The sequence below is a fragment of the Metarhizium album genome, assembly GCF_000804445.1.
Source record: "Metarhizium album ARSEF 1941 chromosome Unknown scaffold_2, whole genome shotgun sequence".
NCBI lineage: Eukaryota > Fungi > Ascomycota > Sordariomycetes > Hypocreales > Clavicipitaceae > Metarhizium > Metarhizium album.
In genome coordinates this window covers 2,026,547-2,045,488 of record NW_024467576.1, presented here as the reverse complement: position 1 = coordinate 2,045,488, position 18,942 = coordinate 2,026,547, and the positions used below count along the sequence as shown (strand labels likewise).

The window sequence follows — 18,942 nt, the reverse complement described above, 5'->3', positions numbered from 1 at the left end:
TGTCACTACGACGACTACTTGAGCCACTGGGAGGTGTTTGGTTTCTTGCCGCGGGCAAAGAGGAGCGGGATTGAGGGGATTCATCATACTGTTGTCCTGGGACTGCAAACCCCGGCTGTTGTTGCGGTTGCTGGGATGGATTTTGGCCCGCTGGGGAAGCTGAAAAAAATTAGACGCGGGGCCTTTTGGGCGAACTTGGCTCGCATGATCTCTGCTTGGACGCACCTCGACCATAGAATGGGTCATGGGGTTGCATAGCCTGATACGAGTGGCCGCCAGCGGTGGGGGGAGGAGCCTGGCCTTGATACTGATATTGGGGAACTGGGTATCCAGGTTGAGGCGGTGGTGCCGTGGAATACACTGGCTGCTGGGGAGCGGCTGCAGAAGTTCCCATCCGGCTGGAATAAGGATCGCTGGGGACTGAATAACCCGACTGGGGCAGATTGGCACCAGTGCCAATGTATGGAGCATCCTGGTTTGGTTGATAGCCCGGACGCATCATTGAACCGGGCTGGGCAGTAGTGTACCTCGGGTCCAGAGGCGGCGACTGTTGAGGCTGCTGGAAGCCGGTATTGAAGCCACCGCCATTTGAGGCACCAAAGGGCTGTTGTGGAGGTTGTTGCTGGTATGCGCTAGAAGCACCAGTATATCCAGGAGCGCCAGTGCCAGGGTATCTTGGTCCGTCATAGGATTCACGTGGATATGACTCGGGCTGAAAAGAAGGGGGCTCGGTAGGCCCGAGATGTTGGCGAGACTGGTGAGTCTCGGATTGGCGGTATTGGACTGCTGTTGAGTTAGATGAGGGTCTCGCAGGAACGCCAGTGGCATCTCTCGAGGTATGGATACCTCCAGCGGCATTGCGCGAAGTTTGCGCACGCCTTTCACTGTCCCAGCGCGCCGAGTCAGCTCTCAAATCATCGATCATGGCCTGAGAACATGGTCAGCTTTGGGAAAGTCTTGTCGTTGAATGTACAAGACGGATGGACTCCATGTGATGTGGAAATGTCAAAGCAAAAGGTGCTCACGCTTGTTAGGTTTCTATATGCGGTGATGTAGTATCCTTGAGCGACCTGACCGGTTTCAGGATTCTAGATGACATGTCATTAGAGGCCTTGTATCCCAAATGCACGGCATATCTTGGTCAAAGTCCAGAGGTTAAACGAAGTGGAGGACATGCCTCGTAGTGACCAGGCCGCACCAAGGCATCGTTGCCCAGGTAGCGGCAAATGTCGGCAGAGATGACCTCACGGTCGATGCCGTCGCGCGGCACGAAGTACTCATTCTGCCGAGTCGCGGTGGGCTGCGTAGACGCTCCCTGGGGGCGGGGTTGTCTCGACATCGTGAACGGCAGGCGGGCTATCGAGGTCGGCGGACGTTATCGTCGTGTGTATGTGAGCGAGAGGGGGGGGCGCGAGGGAGCGACCCGGGCCGGGCTCTAAGAGGTGACCAAGATGGTAGGAACAAAGAAACAGAAAAGAGGTCGGCGAGGGTGAATGTGAAGGTAGGAAGATGAGAGAAGTCTGTCGGAAGTGAGGCAGTGGAGGGAAGAAAAGAAACCTGCAAGGTACTTAATGAAGTATGACCTGCACGCGATGGGTCAGCAGGCTGTGTCTGAGGGGCTCAAAGGAATCAAAGGAGTCTGGCAAGGCAGGGGAGGGGAGGGAGGAGCGACTGGTCAGGTCAATAGGTGGCACTCCTCCCAAGTTGGTGGGCGGGTGTGGCAGTTGGCAGGAGGCAGCGGCGACCTTACCGGCAACACCAGCTGGACACAGCACCGGAGAGGCTGGATGCCACTCAGCCGTTTACTGCCAGCGGCTGGAGAGGGGTCCAAATGTCAAGCTGGGTCAGACTGTCTGCCGAGAAGCAACCACAAACAGTCCAGGGACAGCGTCGAGACAAAAAGTAGGACGGGAAGGGGGGGGCCGGGGGGGGAGAAGAAGACACGAGAAACGACGGGCAGGCGACCTTGTCGATGTTGGGCTCTTGGGCTGCCAGACAGCGACAGCAACAGATGACGCTGCCTCTCACGACTCACGACTCACGAGTGGTCAAGGGTCAAGCACTCTGCGGAGCGAGCAACTCGGCCAGGGTACTCCGTGCTCAGGTACTCGAGTACGGAGCACCTGGGTAGAGAGATACGGGATGCGGCCAAATACTTGGCGCCCTTGGGCCATGGATGGACCATGGTCCGTGGATGACAGGATTTGTCCACCGTCAAGGGTACGAAGTACGGAGTAGTAATGACAGGATCCTGCACCGTTCATCCGGTGCGGCAGGGGGGCGAGATCGGTAAAGTGATTGTCCAACAGAGCACGGGGTACGCCTGCTGCTCGTGACTCCCAATCCGGTTTCCTTCCTGGTGATGGGAATACTACTCTGTTGTGCTCTACTCCGTACTTGGTAGACAGACAGTGGACACAGCGCAGACTGCAGAGATGGATGCGCAGGCACAATCGCACCAATGCCTCGTCGCCTGGTTGAGGTCCAAGACTCCGAGGTCCAGGATCGTCGCTGTGTGACCTTGCTGTGATGTGATGGTGCGGTGGCTGGCTGGTTGGCTGGCTGGCGGGGATTGGGTTGCTGCTGCCTGGGCCAGCTGGGTTCGGTTGGGCTGCACTGCTTCAGCCCAAGACCCTGCGACTGCAACGACGCGACGCTCCGTACGGGTGGGAAATGTGGCCCCAACTTTTGGCGATTTTTGCTGGTCTCAACCGCGGTTGGTTCGCCACTTCGAACCCGAGCGGGCTCGTGGACGACCCTGCGAGATGATTCATGGCCAGGCAATAATAGTAACGTGAGCTTCTCTCCGGAATGGTCCGTGGCGCTCCGTATCGGGATATGCTTGAAACTCGCTTGTCAATGTCTGTGGATCACACTCGTTTGAAAAGTTGGAAGAATCAGGAGGCAATCGGCACGATATATAACCAGAGTGCCGTATACTCGTACGGCCGCATGAAATCCGTAGTCTCGTTTAAAGGAGTGCCGATGTCCTGAGTCCTGAATAAATGTCTACCCCCGGTCCTCGACGACAATGACCTGCCAAAGGTGGCGAATACTTGACTTGAGGAAGCCAGTACTGCTGAGGCCATCGCCAGTCCAAGCTGGAACAGTGTGTCCGCAAAATACTCCTCCGTATTACGGTCTCCCGCGCTGCTGTTGTAAAACACTTGGTGGCGTACAGTACCCCGATCGGCTGACGTTTCCGACATTTTGTCTTGGAAAAGTTGTGTCACCACGCACAGTGTCGCACATATACATCAACGAAATAGAGTAAAGGTCACACATGTCTTGGCCGCCCGATGTGATGAAGGAAAACTCTCAGGACCAGCTTGGCGGCAAGTCCTCATTGCAATAGTCGCTCGCTTTGAGAAGCTGCGGCGAGATTTATACTCGAGCCACTGCCATACATGCAAGACCTCCTACATTCAACTAGAGAGAAGTTATCGATAGATCTCATCCGAGAATTCCGATACACTCGCCTCGCCCTCTTTTTCGGAAGCACGAAAATGCTCGTCTCAACACATTTGGGCCCACCCTGTGGAGGGGCTCGGAGTGGGCAAATAGGTAAAACACAATTCCCTGTAGAATTGTGCATGTTGCAGTCCACAGAAGCAGGAAGACGTGTCCATCATGCTGCTGATGGACTGTTGTGAAAGTCGTAACTAAAAGACGGACCTGACCTCTGAAGGCCGGTTTGCCTTTGCCCTAACAGGCGTCAACGCCTTTCCAAACCGCATGTCCCACAAGGTTTTGACTAGCCTCGGGCCGCAGTTGGGTATCGACACCTCTCGCCAATTGGAGCATAACACGCCGCGATAACTAGTCGACATCACGTATCGTGATTGCCGACGACTCCACCGAGGCAAATTTGAATCCGTGCAGTGGGCAATGGGGTAATGGCGACATCATCAACCTATCGTGAAGAAATTTGCGTCATTGAGACGGTTCCTGGCGGGAGGCGCGAAATTCTCCAATGTTAAATTGTGCTGTCTCTTACAAAGACCGATCAGTCTTCACGTCAGACCATCAGTCACCATATCACCATTGCTGCCATCAGGAATTCTTCGAGGGAGTAGAGAATGACATCACCTGGTGCGGACGACACATGCGGCGCTGGGGTTCCGGCTTGTGCCCAGCTTTCAAGTCTCAAGCATGCTTAGCTGTTGTACAGGCAAAACGGGTGTGACTCTTGCGCTGTTCGAGCGACATACAGCCAGCAGTAAGTAATATTGTTCCGGTTTCGTGCCCACGGTGATTCGGCGAAATGGTGAATTGTGCCCTGCCCCTGTACATGTTGAGCCTTCATTTCAGAACGCCCTTTCTTCATTGGAGTCGGCAAAAAAAAAATGTCAGAGGCCAAACATACAAATCTGTTTGTCGGCATTTCCAGCCGGCAGGTACGACTTCAGCACAATCACATCGCAGTCTAGCGCCATGGCATCATCCGAATTTGAGCCTCTGCTGTCCCTGTTCCAGCCCTTTCTCGCGACTACGCTTAGGTGCTGCACCTGATCCTTTCGGGGCCGAATTGCGGGAAGACGATGTCTTATGAGCGGGTGTGTACTTGCCACTTTCTTGGTCTTGGATGTCCTTGGCCATATGCCAATCTTCATGGCTCTGAAGCCGTTCCGCATCAACAGAAACAAAACTGCATCGAGCGCAGAGGAAGCTAGCGATTCGAGCCTGATTCTCGGGTGCTTCTCTTTCCGTTGGGCTTGCGGCTTCCTTGCCAAGAAGTAGTGCAGAAGACTGCACATTTTCACGCATATACATGGGGGCATCTTCACCGGTCGTGGCACTCGGAACCTGCCCGTTGCTTACGCCGTCCATGGAGAAAAACCGTTGTATGTCGTTGGTAGTCCGTGGTTTCTTGTGTGAATGGGTGTCGGCCTCACATGATCTCTTCTCTGGGGATGTAGACCTTGCGGAAGCTGCCTCCTTGCCTCTGACTAGGAACGCACCGATTCCCATATTGCCCTTGACGCCGTCTTCAAATCCGCCGACACTGAGGCTGAGATTTGCACATGGCCAGACCTTATCCTCCGCTAGGATTTGAGCAAGGAGATCCCTGGCCAAGTGAAACAGGAATTGCTCGTCAATAATTTTGCCGGATGGGATTGGGCTTTGCCTACTGCGGGTTTGGCCTGCATGGCGGTGGTGCAAATTGATAGAGCGTGGTCGTCGTCGGTTGTCCAGTACGCCTTCTTCCACTAATCGTGAGAATATGTCACCAACAAAAATTCGCAGCCATTTCAACGCCTGCTCCTCTGTGCTGATACTGGGTCGGAAGGACTTGGCAGAGAGCATGGATTTGATTTGTGTGCGAGCGTTGACCTCGCTGTTGTCAATGCCCCGTAGAGTATCGTGAAGCCATGAACCGGTGTCATCACCGAGCTTCAATTTCAGCTGCTCCAATGAAATTTGGAGAAGGTCCTTGATGCTTTGCGTGTTAAATATTGAGACAACTCGTTCCCCGAGTTTGCCGCCCAGATTGCGAATCTTGGTCACCTTGAAATCCGCCAGAAACAGATGCACCGCACGACCCCGGACGACTGTTTGACTGTTGGGCTTCTTGAAGCCGGAGCCCAATTTACTGACCATTTTGTTGTTCGCAATGCCAGCGGAGCATGTGTACCCCAACTTGCCGCGTACTTGTGCACGTACATGGCGCACAATCTCGGACCCAATGAGAATTGCAACATCATCCCAGTCCGGGTCTTGACTCTCCTGATCGTCTTCCAAATCCACCAAGGCATCCGCCTTCCAGTCCAGGGCCGCTATGGAAGGCAAGGGAAGCCTCTCGGCAAGGTCATCATAGGGGGCTGGATTCGACAATTCGGGATACCGCTCCAAGAGTACGGCATGGACGTGAGCTGACAGGTCGAGGAAGACTTCGTCGATGCTAGCTTTCTCCACCTTTTGCAGGTTGGGGGGTAGAGTGTCTCGGATGAGGGCAAGAATTTTCCTAGACTCCAATCTGTATGGATCGAGTGACACCTTGTCTGTGGCGATGCTGGCAGCAGCATCATCTCGGTACGCCCACTTGTCGTCACCTTCTCGCCATGTGGCAACGTGTTGGGCAATGAGATGTGGGCAGAGTTTCTTGGCCTCGGTCACGTTGCAGTGTCGACCGATGCCCCAATCCCGAGCCGGGTAGTTGACTGCGATGAGGCCTTGCCTGAAAATGGCGTCAGCGCATGACTTGGGACAAGCAGAGGTGGCTCATTGCAGCAAGTCTAGTCACCTCACTCACCATTGTTGAACCGCGAGAGGTTTATCCTCGGGAATCCCCAGCCTGACCATCTCACATTGTGCATAAAATGCGTCTAGGTCAATGTGGGCAATGACACGAAGAGGATTTGACGTGTTAAATGATGCCAGCTGGCCAAGCTGTCGATATGTAAACCTTGAGCGCGTCGCCGGCCTTGCATCTGGCGGCGACGAGATGGCAGCCACGGGCGATGAAGCCATCGCTTTAATACGAGTTGAAGCGCGTCTTCATGGTTATCCGAACGCGTTTGTGGGACAAAGCAAAGCCCGGGCTATGCGACGGAGGGCGCTGATGGAGGGTGGTGATGTGATGAATGTTGATAGCTTTGTAAGAGTTGAGAATCTATTGTGGAAGGAACGATGCATCAGCGAGTAGCCCGTCCCCACTTGGCAATGAGTGTTTCTAGTCCCAAGTGCCGAATGCAACTTGAGCTTCAACCAAACATCAATCATACATCTAACTGAAATCGCCGTTCACGTGCGGTTAATAACCCTTTTCTTTTCCTTTGCAACAACAGATTCATGTCTATGTTTGGAGAAGGGCGCATGTTGTTGCCCCGTCGGGTTTCTTGCCAGGTATTGCCGGGTCCTCTCAGTCTTTTCCCGCCGTTTTGCGAACGAAATTTGCCCGTGAACACAATGGCGGCAGTACTGCCTATAACCTGAGCAGGTACTCGGATCGTCTGCCTAGTGGGGTTGTATCCCGTTGATCGTTCCGAGCCTGTCGCGAGCTATGTGGCCTGTTTTCGGATACGTCCAATGCCCGTCGTCGAATTTTACAGATGTATCACCGTCAGTGCATTCTCTGCACTGGAAATACCCGCTGGATAAAATCTAATATTATTTGCTCATGTGCGAACATATTTTTGAGTCACTCCGGAACGACCCCGATAACGGCCACAGGCCTTGCATACTTGGTGGGAGACTGGGACATTGTGATCAAGTATAGGTTAGGCGACGAACAAGTGTCCAGAATAAGGCATGTTCTGGAAGGATGTGGAACATGTTGATCCGTTTCGTTCATCATCGAGGAGGAGTCCATATGACACGGGGAGACTGGAATCAGGCTGTAACTTGCTTCCCACCAAATATCCGACGGGAAATACCGACAAGAGAGGCCGTGTCCCGTACAGAATATATCCGCCCTATTTGCAACAAAATCTCACAACTTAACTCTCTTTCCAACCCCTACAAATCATCGATTGCTCCTTAATAGAATCATCCAGAATGAACTGTGCTACTTCTTTAGCCAAACTATTGACCTGCGTTCCAGATCTGATCGCTTCGGGGAATCATGGTTTGCGAAGCGGCATCTCTGCCCTGCCTGGTATGTCAATATGCCAATATGCCAATACAGTGATTTCATCAGGTCAATGATTCTAGTATCTATATTCTCAAGACAGTGCTGACCTGTCAAAGTCAATTCGGATACATACGAGTCTCCAATCGAGTAGTATTCATCCCGTGCAGATTGTAGACGTGTTCATCAGCAACACAGACCGAGGAGCTACTTGACCGAGGCAGACAATCTGGTTGTGGAAATCCTGTCAGATTCAGTGGACACCGTCGTACCCGTTACTCTCAAGCGCCTCGGGCCCGGACAAGCTGCCATGGTCCCAGTTGGCATCAAAATTAGCCACAAGCAAAGCCAGGTTCGCAATGCTCTGGGACCGTTGTCACCAATTTCGGCGGCAGAGGGGGAGCCAAGCAAGCCAAAGAGCCCGTCTCCGGAACATGCGGCTTCACAGACTGCTTCACAGACTATGCTGCAGACTCTGTGCCTCGTCTCCCCGCTTGTCCTAACCTTCACGCGAGTATATCCCCTTTTTAATTATGCAATCTTAGCTTCGCTATCACTTATTGACATCACCACTTATGCTAATATTATTTACTGTTTTACAGGCTTCTTACCATGCCTCGATCACGTCCCCTCCAACAGCAGACCCGTTCTGCCGTCAAGTACAAGATAATGCTCGTGCGCTTAGTGCTCCCTCGCTGAGGCAGAGCCTGAATCGTCACTATATAACGGGCATCCTTAGCTGAGACCTATTAGCTAGCTATCTTCAACCCCTCCTACTGTAGCGGTTTCTCCCTTCGCTCAGACGTCTGCTGCCTCTTTTGAGCATTAGTAGAGTCCTCCTGCGCCGCCCCTTTTCCTTGGGCTCGCTCGTACTGATCTTAGGCAGCGACAGAGGGTTAACTGTAACAAGGGCCGGTCATAGGGGTCAGGTCTTGGAGCAAATGACTTACATTCACATATAATATCGTGTGGTCCTAAAGGTCCTTGGTTCCTCAATCTGAGGGATCCGAACAACGAGGGCTATATATACAAGATGGACCCTGTGTGTGTAGCCTGACTAGGCAGCTAAGGAGTGATGCCTCGCGCCTTATTGCCTTGGTGCCTTGGTGCAAATAGTGGCCTATGAGGGCGCCGTGATAGCTGCAACCTTTGTGCATTGCAGCTAGTCATGTGGTTGAGGCTTTTCCGTGTAGCAGTTAATAAGAGGAACCACAGCAAAGACAGCTTTAAAAGGCGTCTTTCTCTACAGGATTCAGCCCAAGCAGCATAGCTAATAGCTGCGATTATATTTGCGGTAGTACCCCTCGTGCGCAGAAACTGTCTCTAATAATTGAGTTAACTATTAGATTAGCAAATAAAGCAATGGCGCCAAGAGGTGCTCGCGGAGGCCAAAGGTTGGAGACTCTAGCTACAACGCCTAAACACTAGACTTACTCCATCTCACATGTGAGCAAGTCGTGCAACACTGGTAGATATGTTGAGCAAGAACGCCCTTTTTCTTCTTGACATTAGATCTTCCGGTAATAGAAGCATTCCAACGGGTACGCAGGCCAATCTACGAGATGCCGGGAGATGGATCAAGTCCCATGGAGAGAGTATTTCTAACAAGACACGATTCCAGACCGTGAAACCGGGATCTGGTCCGACTCGATGTACGACGATGAAAGATGCTTTCAAAAGTTACATGCAGAAGCGGGGGGAGGAAAAAAAAACATACAACACCAGGGATTCGCTAGTCGTCTCCGACCTAACTACTAATCTGGCGCTCGCTAGTTTCTCCTGGGAGATCAGACGGGATCCTGAGCTTCTCTAGCGGCTGTGGTCGTATATGCTCGGTCCTCTGCAAGATTGATTTATATATTCACGAAGCCAGCTCATTTCTTCTGCTCGCCAAAGACCTCTGTCGGTCTACATTCATTACGTTGCAAAGCCATGCGACACTCTTTGGACATGACTGATCCGGTTCGTTTGTCGAGCGATGACGTGACTGTTGCAGGGAGGAGACTGAACGGAAGGACTGTCCCAGTATCGTGGGAGGGCATGAGCTCGCTGAGACCCACTTTGGAAAGGGAAGTCTTTTTCTGGGGATGAGTACATCAGGACGTTCAGGATTCAGTACAAGTAGAACAGCTGCGAACGTTGAAGCAACAGACGCCCACGAGGGCACCGAAACAGAAGAATGACGGTGCTGACGTAGCAAAGCAACTGCTGTTCAAAGCTGCGACCGGCAGCCAGTCGGGACCTGAAGACGCAGCCTTATGAGCTGCTGTCTCGGCTGGACTCGATGAGAAGAGATACAAGCCCACATGGGGACTATAGGGTTGCGTCATACAGAGCACACCGCGTTGGGCCGGCGAATTTGGCATCAGGTTCAAAATTCACCGAGAGCAACAACCAAGGAATCTATAATCAAGACCGTCACGTTGTGGGCGCCGGCACGAGCCAGGGCCGGGAAGGAAGAGGGAAGGAGCAGAAAAAAGCATGCAATAAAGCTATGCCTCTCGATGACGGACGTATTGTGGACAAGTCTATAACACCAGGGGAGGCACACATGACACCTTATGGACCGAAGATGTTGGAAAACGCCACCGCCGCAAGCGCCTCCCAATCGGGGGGACTCCTGTCTATATCCAAGACAGCCAACGCCACTGTATCAGGGAGACAGAAGCGGTTTCGAAGAGCGGACAATTGACTACTTTTTGTGCCGTCCTTTTGGCAGTCCACAAGGCGGGCATGTCGCTCCCCGTGATTGATCAACAAACTGGCCGGCGACGCGATCGCAATTAAAAAAAGACGGGACCTCATTTTGATCTTGCTGGCCATTCATTCCATGGCGCCGTGTTGGTCGTGTTGGCAACGACGTCAATGGCACCGAAGCGCAGTCGGGTCAGGGCTGCAGAGGCCCGGCCAGGATTAGCCGAAGGGAAGCAAGCCGGACGTACCGTGGCAAAGCTGCAGCACAGACGTCTGTTAGTTGGACAAATGACGGTGTCTGTGGGTTCTCGTCTCGCGCGGCCGCCTACTCCGTACCTGGTTGGTGATCGAGTGGTCAAGTGGCCTCCCAAGGCGCTTCTCTCTCCTCTGTCGGTCCTGGACTGACTCCTGAGTCCTGACTCGTGGCTGCTCGGCCCAGGAGGCCCGGTTGAGGTAAGACATGCCCACAGGAGACGGCCGAGTCGAACTCTGGAGCCGAAACGAAACAAACTGCGACGATTGAACCGACGCCGCCAAACCCCAGCCGACCAAGATGGATGGAAACAAGAGGCAAGTAAGTCACTCCGTAACCGCCAACCAATGACGCCGAGACGGGTCACGGGACGCTGCCGTTGTGCTGGCACGTGCTGGGAGACTTGGCCTCGCCATGTATCCATGATCCATCCATCTCGAGCTAGCTACTCCGTACTATGACGAGATTGCGAGAGAGCCTACTCATGCGAGGTGCCGTTTTTGGCTCCGCAAGCAAACTGTGGGCAAAATTGGCCTCCTTTTCAGGGCGCCAACTCTCGCAGCCTTTTTTGGGGGGTCCCATAGCATCTACTATCAACAGCAGCGAACAATCAGCGAAGCCGGCCAAAAAAAAAAGAAATGAATGAAAAAAATGAAAAAAAAAATAAAAAATAAAAAAAAAAGATCCCTCGGGGCTGCTGGTAATCGGCCAAGAATTCTCCAGGGACAGACGTGCAAACGTCCACCCGTCATGGCCAAACTCTAATGCTGCTCCTGCACTTGCCGGCCCGCTTGTTCTTCTCGGACAAAGACATTGTCGATGGCGCCGTTTGTCGGTTGCACTGGAAAACGTGCCTGGAAAACGTGCCTGGTGCCCAGTCTCAGTCTCAGTCTCAGTCTCAGTCTCCGTCTCAGTCGTCAGTGCTCACGAACTCGCTCGCACGACGCCACGCCGGAATGGAAAGATGGAAAGATGCAAACTCAACCCAGACACACAACTGGGCTGAGACGAGGGGAGATTTGACTTCTTCCCCGACGCTGGTCATACTCAACTCTGACAACTCCATGTTTGAACGAAACCCAAGAGAGCTGCCCTTCCAAACCTCGGGCGTGTAGCCGCCTCGGCTTCCCGCCTGAGTGCGACTGACTCTGCGTGCGTGCCATGGGCTTCGGTACGCCGTCTGGCATGGTCCATGGACCCTGGCCGAATGCCATCCGCGTCCATGTACTACTCTCTCTCTCTTCTGTCGATGCCATCTGTACATACATAGCTATACATGCAAACATGCCCGGCCAGCATACCCAGAACAATGTACCTGGACGACGCCACAAGGGACGCGAGCCGAGTACGGAGCACGCGGGTGTCGGGCAGGAAACGGACTATCCGGCACATGGAGAGGCGAGGCAGCTTGCTTTCTTGCTTTCTTGCTTGCTTGCTTGCTTGCTGGCAATTTCCACCCTTTTTCGGTCCCAATGGTCGGAGAATGGAGCACGGAGAGGTCCCCTCCCTCTCCCTCTCTCTCTCCGTTTTCGTCTTCGTCTTCGTCTCCGTCCACGCACGTACACGGACAGACACTCGGTAACATCGTTACATACCAAGTACTCCGTACAATGCAGCTGCCAGGTTTCCGGATTGGCGCCGTGCTGGCCTGTGCCATTCGTCGCCTTGGCCTGTTGCTTGTTCTGCGACTCCCGACTCGTGGAATGGTTGCCATGCCCTGGGTCAGCTTCATAACTCGTCTCGGCCGCACCAGCACTTGAAGTCATTTTTATTTTTTATTTTTTATTCTTCTTTATTCCGGCATCAATCAGTTACTTGTCTTGCCTAGCCGTCTATTCTGCTCCCCTGCCCCCCGACCCCACGCTGCATTCTGTCTTCGGTTGACGGCTTTGTCCGGGAAACGATCTGCTTGATGCTTGAACCGCGTAAACGGCGAATCTGATTAACCCAAACTGATACTACTCTGGTGCCGATCAGGGCAGGACACGCAAGAGATTGTACAGTCAGTTGAAAATATCCCGATTTCCTTCTCCACTCCGTGTCCCATCCCCTAGTCTTCACCCGAATGAATGATCGACCATTCCACTTTGATTGAGAGCAGCTGCCGGGCCCGGGGCTATCATCATCTAGCCTTGCTCTAATCTCACCTCACAGACCTCCTAATTCTTCTTTCCGTCACTTCATCTTTCCTACCCATTCGAGTTGTTGGTACATCTCGTGTCCTCCTTGTCGACCTCGCCCGAGTATTAAAAGACGGCAACGCAACGACCGGCCCTGGATCGCCTCTGAACTCACCCAGCCCTTCAACCTTCAACCCTACAAGTCACAACCACGACGCCGCACGACTCTCGTCCTCTCAACTGGTTGCAGGGACTCAGCTGGCTCATGGTGCGTGGGCCCTGTTTCCAGCAACTCAGCCAACACGCCAGACTGCCTCGTATCACCAGCGGCCCTTGACAATGGTTGGTGGTTTCACCCAGAGCGAGCTCGAGGCCATTAGTGCCGTCGAGAGAGCCTGTTCCGTCTTGTCACTCCTGGGCTGCCTCTTCACCATTGGCACCTTTTCCTATTCACGATCGTTTCACAAGCCAATCAACCGACTTGTATTCTACGCCTCCTTTGGCAACATGTTGACGAATATCGGAACCCTCATGTCACGCTCATACCTGCCACACATTAATTCATTTGGATGCCAGTTCCAAGGCTTCCTGATTCAACTGTACGTCGTCAATCTCCCCAACGACCTGTATTCCTGCTCCCGAGCCTGTCAGAATATCCACAAGTCTTGTATCCGTGTGCCTGACTGACGTTCTTTTTCAACCCCCCCCCCGCAACCACAGATTCATGCCCGCAGATGCCTTTTGGACCTTGGCCATGGCCATCAACGTCTATCTCACCTTCTACTTCAAGTTTGACGCCGAACGCCTTCGACGCATGGAGATCCCCTACTTGATCGGCTGCTACGGCGTCCCACTCGTGCCCGCCTTTGTCTTCCTCTTCGTCAAGAATCAGAACGGAGCCCGTATTTACGGAAACGCCTCGCTGTGGTGCTGGATCGCGCCCGACTGGGATGTGCTCCGAATCGCCGCCTTCTACGGCCCCGTCTGGTACGTAATCGCGAGGCCGAAACAAGACCGGGCCTGACGCTCTTTTACTGACATGAGCGTGTCAAGGATTGTGATATTCATCACCTTCTTCATCTACATCCGGGCAGGACGTACCATTTACGAGAAGCGCAAGCAGCTCCGCGATTTTCACTCGTCGGACCACGATCCTCTCTCCATCAACGGCGACGCCATCTCCACCATGAAGACGACGGAGATTACAGTCACGCGCGAGGTGCTGGCCGAAGACAGGGGCATCCAGCTCGCCAGCATGAACCGGAACTCCAATCCAGGGCCAAGCGCCAGGGGTCCCGGCGGAGCCTACTCAGTACACATCTCGGCCGACTCGAACCACACCGCCGAGAGCGGCGACGAGGGGGCGCCGCCGGTGCCGGTGCCGGCGCCGGCGCCGGTGCGAGGACAGACACTTCATCACACGTCCACGGTGCAGGTGGCCCCCCCCAGGGCAGTCACCGTGGCGCGTCGACGCAACCACGAGCTGAACAACGCGGCCTGGTCGTACACCAAGTGCTCGATCCTCTTCTTCACAGCCATTCTCATCACGTGGATCCCGTCGAGCGCGAACCGGGTCTACTCGCTGGTCAACGACAAGAGCGTCTCTGTTCCGCTGGAGTTTATGAGCGCCTTTGTGCTCCCGCTCCAGGGGTTCTGGAACGCCGTCATCTACGCCGTCACATCGTGGTCGGCGTGCCGGGAGCTCTTTGACGACCTGATATGCAAGAGGAGAGCGGGCGTGTCCGGGCCAGTCGACGCGGGGAGCGGCCGCGACAAGATGCACGACGGGACCCTGCGCAGCCGGACCGCGTTCAGATCGCCGCCCGGCAGCTCCCGGACCTTTGCGTCCGACAGCACGACGGAGCTGGCCAAGGCTCGGACTCACTCAGCTGACGGCAGCCATCACTGCTGAGGTGTCTGGCCACGGCCGGGATGCAAGACGAAGGCGCCAATTGATGTTGTAATGCTGTTTCATGTTCTTCTTCTTCTTCCTTCTTCTTCTTCTTCGTCTTCTTCGTCTTCATCATCGCTGTTGACGTTGGCGTATTGAGCCACCACCACCATCACCACTACATGCTTATTTCACGAGAGCCCGAATGAAACGAGGGAGGGTGTGGGAAGCGACGCCGTCTGATGGGCGCGGGAGTTTTGATCCGGGATTCTGGTTCCTTGACTTTGGAGATGAGATGCCTTTTGTGGCACAGACGGGGGAGGGGCGCGCCGTCTCTGCCCGGACAAGCTTTTTCGGTCCGGTGCCTTGTATGTATTAGATGGCAACTGCAAAGTACGTGGCCCACGGGAGCCGAGCCCTGCGTTGGACAGCCGTAACGGCTCGAGTAGTAGCACAATGCGAATGGACCAAGCGCAAGCGCAAGCGCAAGCACCAACCAGCCCGCCTCGACTCGTGCGGTAATTGACGCTGGGCAGAACAGAACTGAGTGCCGGTGGCGTCGAAGCCACCCGGCCAGCGAGGCGGGCGGGCCGGCGTCCGTCTCGCCCCTCACGCGACGTGGCTTGCACGTTGCCCGTCTGTGCGCCGCCCCCCTCACCGCCGGACCGGGGAACGGCCTCGCGCCAGGCGAGACTAAGGGAAAAAATCAGAGCGCAGCGCCGCAGCACGGCCACGCGACGAGTGGCACTGGCACATCGTCGTGGCTAGAACGCCCTTGTTTGTACCTTGTGCCCGGCACACGCGGGCAAGCAGGCAAGCCATTCGCCCCCCGGTCCCCCGTCCCTGTCGCCCGCCCCCTTCACCTTGCAGCTGGACAACCGAGCCGCCAGCCAATCTCGGCGCGGCATCGACACACGAAGCCGCCTCGTCCAGAAGACGCGAGCCGCCGGTCGACGAAACCCGGAGAGCCAGAGACAAAGCACGCAGGCAGGACCCGACGACCGACCGGGCCCCGGGGCATGGTCAGGGGCATGGTCAGGGGCATGGTCAGGGGCCCCCTCCCTCCCGCGGCCAACGCGAGCATCTGTCCGTGTCTGATCTGGTGACGATGCAGATCGGGCTGCCTGTCGGGCGCGGCTGGACTTCCGACTGCGCTCCAGCGCGGCCGGCCGTGATATGATGCCGGGCTGGTGAGGAGCACCAGAGTCCGCTGGCGAGACTTGAGGGGCGCCGACGATCCCTGGGCGTCCGGCGCCTTCCTTCGTCCGAAGTCTGGCTGCTGGGTTGCCTGCCCGTCACGACGACATCGTCGCCGCGTGCCATCGCTGTTTTCCCTCGTCCGAGGACGGGCCAGTGCGTCGCGGCGCCTTCTGTCGATTGAGCCGAGGGGGCCTTGACAGTCGTGCCGGGGCGTGGCACGGCCGGGCCATCTGTCCTTGTCTCACTTTTCGAGGAGCGAGCGCCGACTCGCCGGGCTGTTAACACTTGGGTGTGGCTTGTGCCGTTGCGCACCCAAGTCTGGACGGGGACTGTCACTACGTCATCTTTCCGCCACGACTCATCTCAACTACGTAACTACTTCGCACGGTTTCCCGCTTCGGCATTCATCAGCCAGCTACTCCGTAGCAATTAATCTCTAGTCTGAATCTTCTCCGTCTTAATCAACATCCAATTTACCACGGGGTGCAAAGTTGCTCGGCACTGAAGAACCCCCCGCTCCCCCTTTTCGTTACCCCGCCCCTGCCTGGCTGCAGCCTCCTCGGCAGGGATTTTCCGCGGGGCCGTCTCCCGGAGCCAGGAGAGGCAGATACGCGTGCCACTAGCCGGTCGCTGCCTGCGTCACGCGGGCATCACGCTTCAGTTGGACTTCACCGCTTGGATCGAGTGGTACTCCCAGAACGTCCCCAGCTCGAGACACTCCTGCATGCAGTCCGGGTCCTCCCACCACCAAGTGTCCGACGTGACGAACTCGCCCCAGACCTGCCGCCAGAGCATCCGCCCCACGATGCTCCGGAGCTCCGCCCTCGTCTCCTTGCCTTCCTGCTCCTGCCTCTCCTCGGCCTCCGCTTCGCCCTGTCTGCGGCAGATGCTGCCCGGGTTCGCGTAGAATTTCGTCGTCGTCAGGGTGCTCCCGGCGCCGCGCAGACACGATGCCCCCAGGACCTTGGAGAACGCGTAGCTCGGCGTGAGACACCGCGAGTGTCGCTGCAGTTTCGGCAGCAGGTTGTTCCTGAACCACGCTCTCATCTTCTTCCCCAGCGCATCCGTGTTGGGTATGGGATCGATCAGCAGCAAGTGGTAGACCCCCCCGGACCTGAGGCACTTGTTGACGTTGCCCAGCACGGCCGCGATGTCTGACTCGCCGCAGAGAGACGGCAACGTCGTCGAGTACGCGGCGTCGAAGCTGCCCTGGGGTCCGGGGACTGGCAGGCACGTGTCTGGGCTGTAGATGGCGCAAATGTTGGCCGCCGAGTCGGACGAGAGCGGGTTATCCGAGAGGTGATGGACCGTGTCGTCGGGCCACAACGCGGCTAGGTAGCGCGCCGAAACTGTTGTCCAGGTCAGCAATCTTTATGCAGCGGGGAATCTTTGCGCTCCGCGGGGGTCGGTCAATACACCTAGGCTCGTACGCTGCCAGAATCTTCCGCCCCCCGGCCTGCCCTGGTGGCATTTCGGGGCCGTTGCTCAGCATGCTCGAATCATCCGAGTCGTGCCCGCTGCCGCGGTCTAGATGGTGCAGTACCGAGAGCATCCATCTCTTCCTCTCCCCGTTGACCTGCTGGGTTTCCTCCAGGCTCAGGGCGTCCTCGTCCGACGCCTTCAGTCTTGCCAAGGCTGTCGAGGGCCTCGCTTGCGCCATCTGCTTCACTTCTGCTGTCAGATCACGCGAGTCCGGCGACGGCTCGAAGGACATGTGCTCCAGCTCCCTGGCCCTGAGTCCCGTCACGGTCTCAATCACCTGCATTGCGTTTCCCATTTCTGCAATCGCGTTCCATTCTCTCGGGCTGCGCCACAAGGATAAATCGTTGATGGGGGAAATTTCGTGGGCCGGTTCGGGTGGTGGCCGTATTTGAGACCTCAAGGGCGGCACCAGCTTTGCGACTGGGCTTGACGCAGACACTCTATAACGGACTCTTTGTTAGAACCGCAATACCATGTTCACGGTCGAATCGCACTTGGGATCCATACCTGGATGGCGAGGGACTGGCTACAAACGACCGTCTGATGGGGCTTTGGAGATCAAGCGGGCGCTGCGGGCGGATTGCGGGCCCGATACTCTGCTTCGAATTGCCATTTTTGTGTACCGTAGACGGTGTTTCATCTTTCCTCTTTCCTTTCGTCGAAAATACGTCACCGTCGTCTGATTGTCTGGCGCACGGCGCAATCGTGGCTGATATCTCTGGGGCTCGTCCTGGACGACAGCGTGAGCAAAGAAAAACAGAAACAAAAACAAAAAGTCGAAACCGCGCACGGACATGTCGTATTCACCTTTGTTCTCCGTCGTATTTTTAACGACAGCAAACCTTCTTCGCGCCGCTGAATAATATCCCTCATGTGATGCGGCTTCCATCATCTGCGGGTCGGAGCTCCGGAGCAGCGGACGGCCACCGGCGGCTGGTCTCTGCTCAGCATCTGACATGACGGATGGAGAGCGATTGTTGGAGTGATTGGGGGTCTGGGGCTCAGAATCCGGGTATGTATTCTGTCCCATGGATTCTTTCGAAGACGACGACTGTCGAAGGAGTGCTCTGGTCCGCAGGCGAGACAGTGTAGAGTGGGTGGATGTCTTTGAGCTTGTCGTTGACACCGAGTTTCGAGATAGGCTCTTCTCCTTGACACTCCTGTCTCTGTCCTTTCTCCCGCGATGCTCGCCCACCAGCTCTCGCCTCGGGTCTGTCCAGGCGACATCCCACATGGCAACGCGCCCGCAGGCTGGTCAAACTCGGCGGATTGCGTCAAACTGGTGCGATTCCGCCCACGCAGCACCTTCAGGTGCTTGCCTCTTCTTGATGAGATCAAACGACAAGACCCCCCTGCTTCATTAGACAGTACATGTAAGCACCCCCGGCTTTAAGTGCCACGGTACGGGACGACGAGGCTAAAGCAGGAGCTTGAGGTATGACAGACACTGCTCTGGAGACTCTAGAGACGAGGTTGTGAGTCGGGGCGGCAAGCTCGTTTTGTTGAAAACATTGACAGACAGTCGTCGGATCGACACTGTTTCAGCTCACCACTGGTCCGTTCTCTTTGCTTGTCCTCTCTCTCTCTCTTCGTGTTCATAAATTTTCGCACCTATAATTCTCACTGCTTAGCTCGTTTCGGGATGACTGTGGCCCAAGATTAGTCAGTGCTGCTGGCTGATGACGGCGGCAGAGAGGTCACGTCTGGTGTTCACTGTTGAGTGTGTGCGTGG

At 55.5% G+C, this 18,942-nt stretch overlaps 4 protein-coding genes across 4 annotated transcripts; 1 reads left to right on the top strand and 3 right to left on the bottom strand.

Moving 5' to 3' along the window:
• Window positions 1-169: 169 nt before the first annotated feature.
• On the bottom strand, window positions 170-1,339 carry MAM_01721 (uncharacterized protein; the record flags this gene model as incomplete). The annotated part of the gene is made up of 3 exons (XM_040820520.1): window positions 170-928; window positions 1,026-1,088; window positions 1,199-1,339. The coding sequence occupies 3 exons, from the start codon at window positions 1,337-1,339 to the stop codon at window positions 170-172; spliced, it is 963 nt and encodes a 320-aa protein (XP_040682008.1).
• Window positions 1,340-4,440: 3,101 nt separating this feature from the next.
• MAM_01720 (sister chromatid cohesion protein Eso1) lies at window positions 4,441-6,471 on the bottom strand (the record flags this gene model as incomplete). The annotated part of the gene is made up of 2 exons (XM_040820519.1): window positions 4,441-6,178; window positions 6,254-6,471. 2 exons carry the CDS (start codon window positions 6,469-6,471, stop codon window positions 4,441-4,443), a joined length of 1,956 nt encoding a protein of 651 aa, XP_040682007.1.
• Window positions 6,472-12,976: 6,505 nt separating this feature from the next.
• Window positions 12,977-14,549, top strand: MAM_01719 (G-protein coupled receptor; the record flags this gene model as incomplete). The annotated part of the gene is made up of 3 exons (XM_040820518.1): window positions 12,977-13,236; window positions 13,289-13,624; window positions 13,691-14,549. 3 exons carry the CDS (start codon window positions 12,977-12,979, stop codon window positions 14,547-14,549), a joined length of 1,455 nt encoding a protein of 484 aa, XP_040682006.1.
• Window positions 14,550-16,385: 1,836 nt separating this feature from the next.
• Window positions 16,386-18,444, bottom strand: MAM_01718 (uncharacterized protein; the record flags this gene model as incomplete). The annotated part of the gene is made up of 4 exons (XM_040820517.1): window positions 16,386-17,077; window positions 17,145-17,650; window positions 17,718-17,940; window positions 18,018-18,444. The coding sequence occupies 4 exons, from the start codon at window positions 18,442-18,444 to the stop codon at window positions 16,386-16,388; spliced, it is 1,848 nt and encodes a 615-aa protein (XP_040682005.1).
• Between the last annotated feature and the right edge of the window lie 498 nt (window positions 18,445-18,942).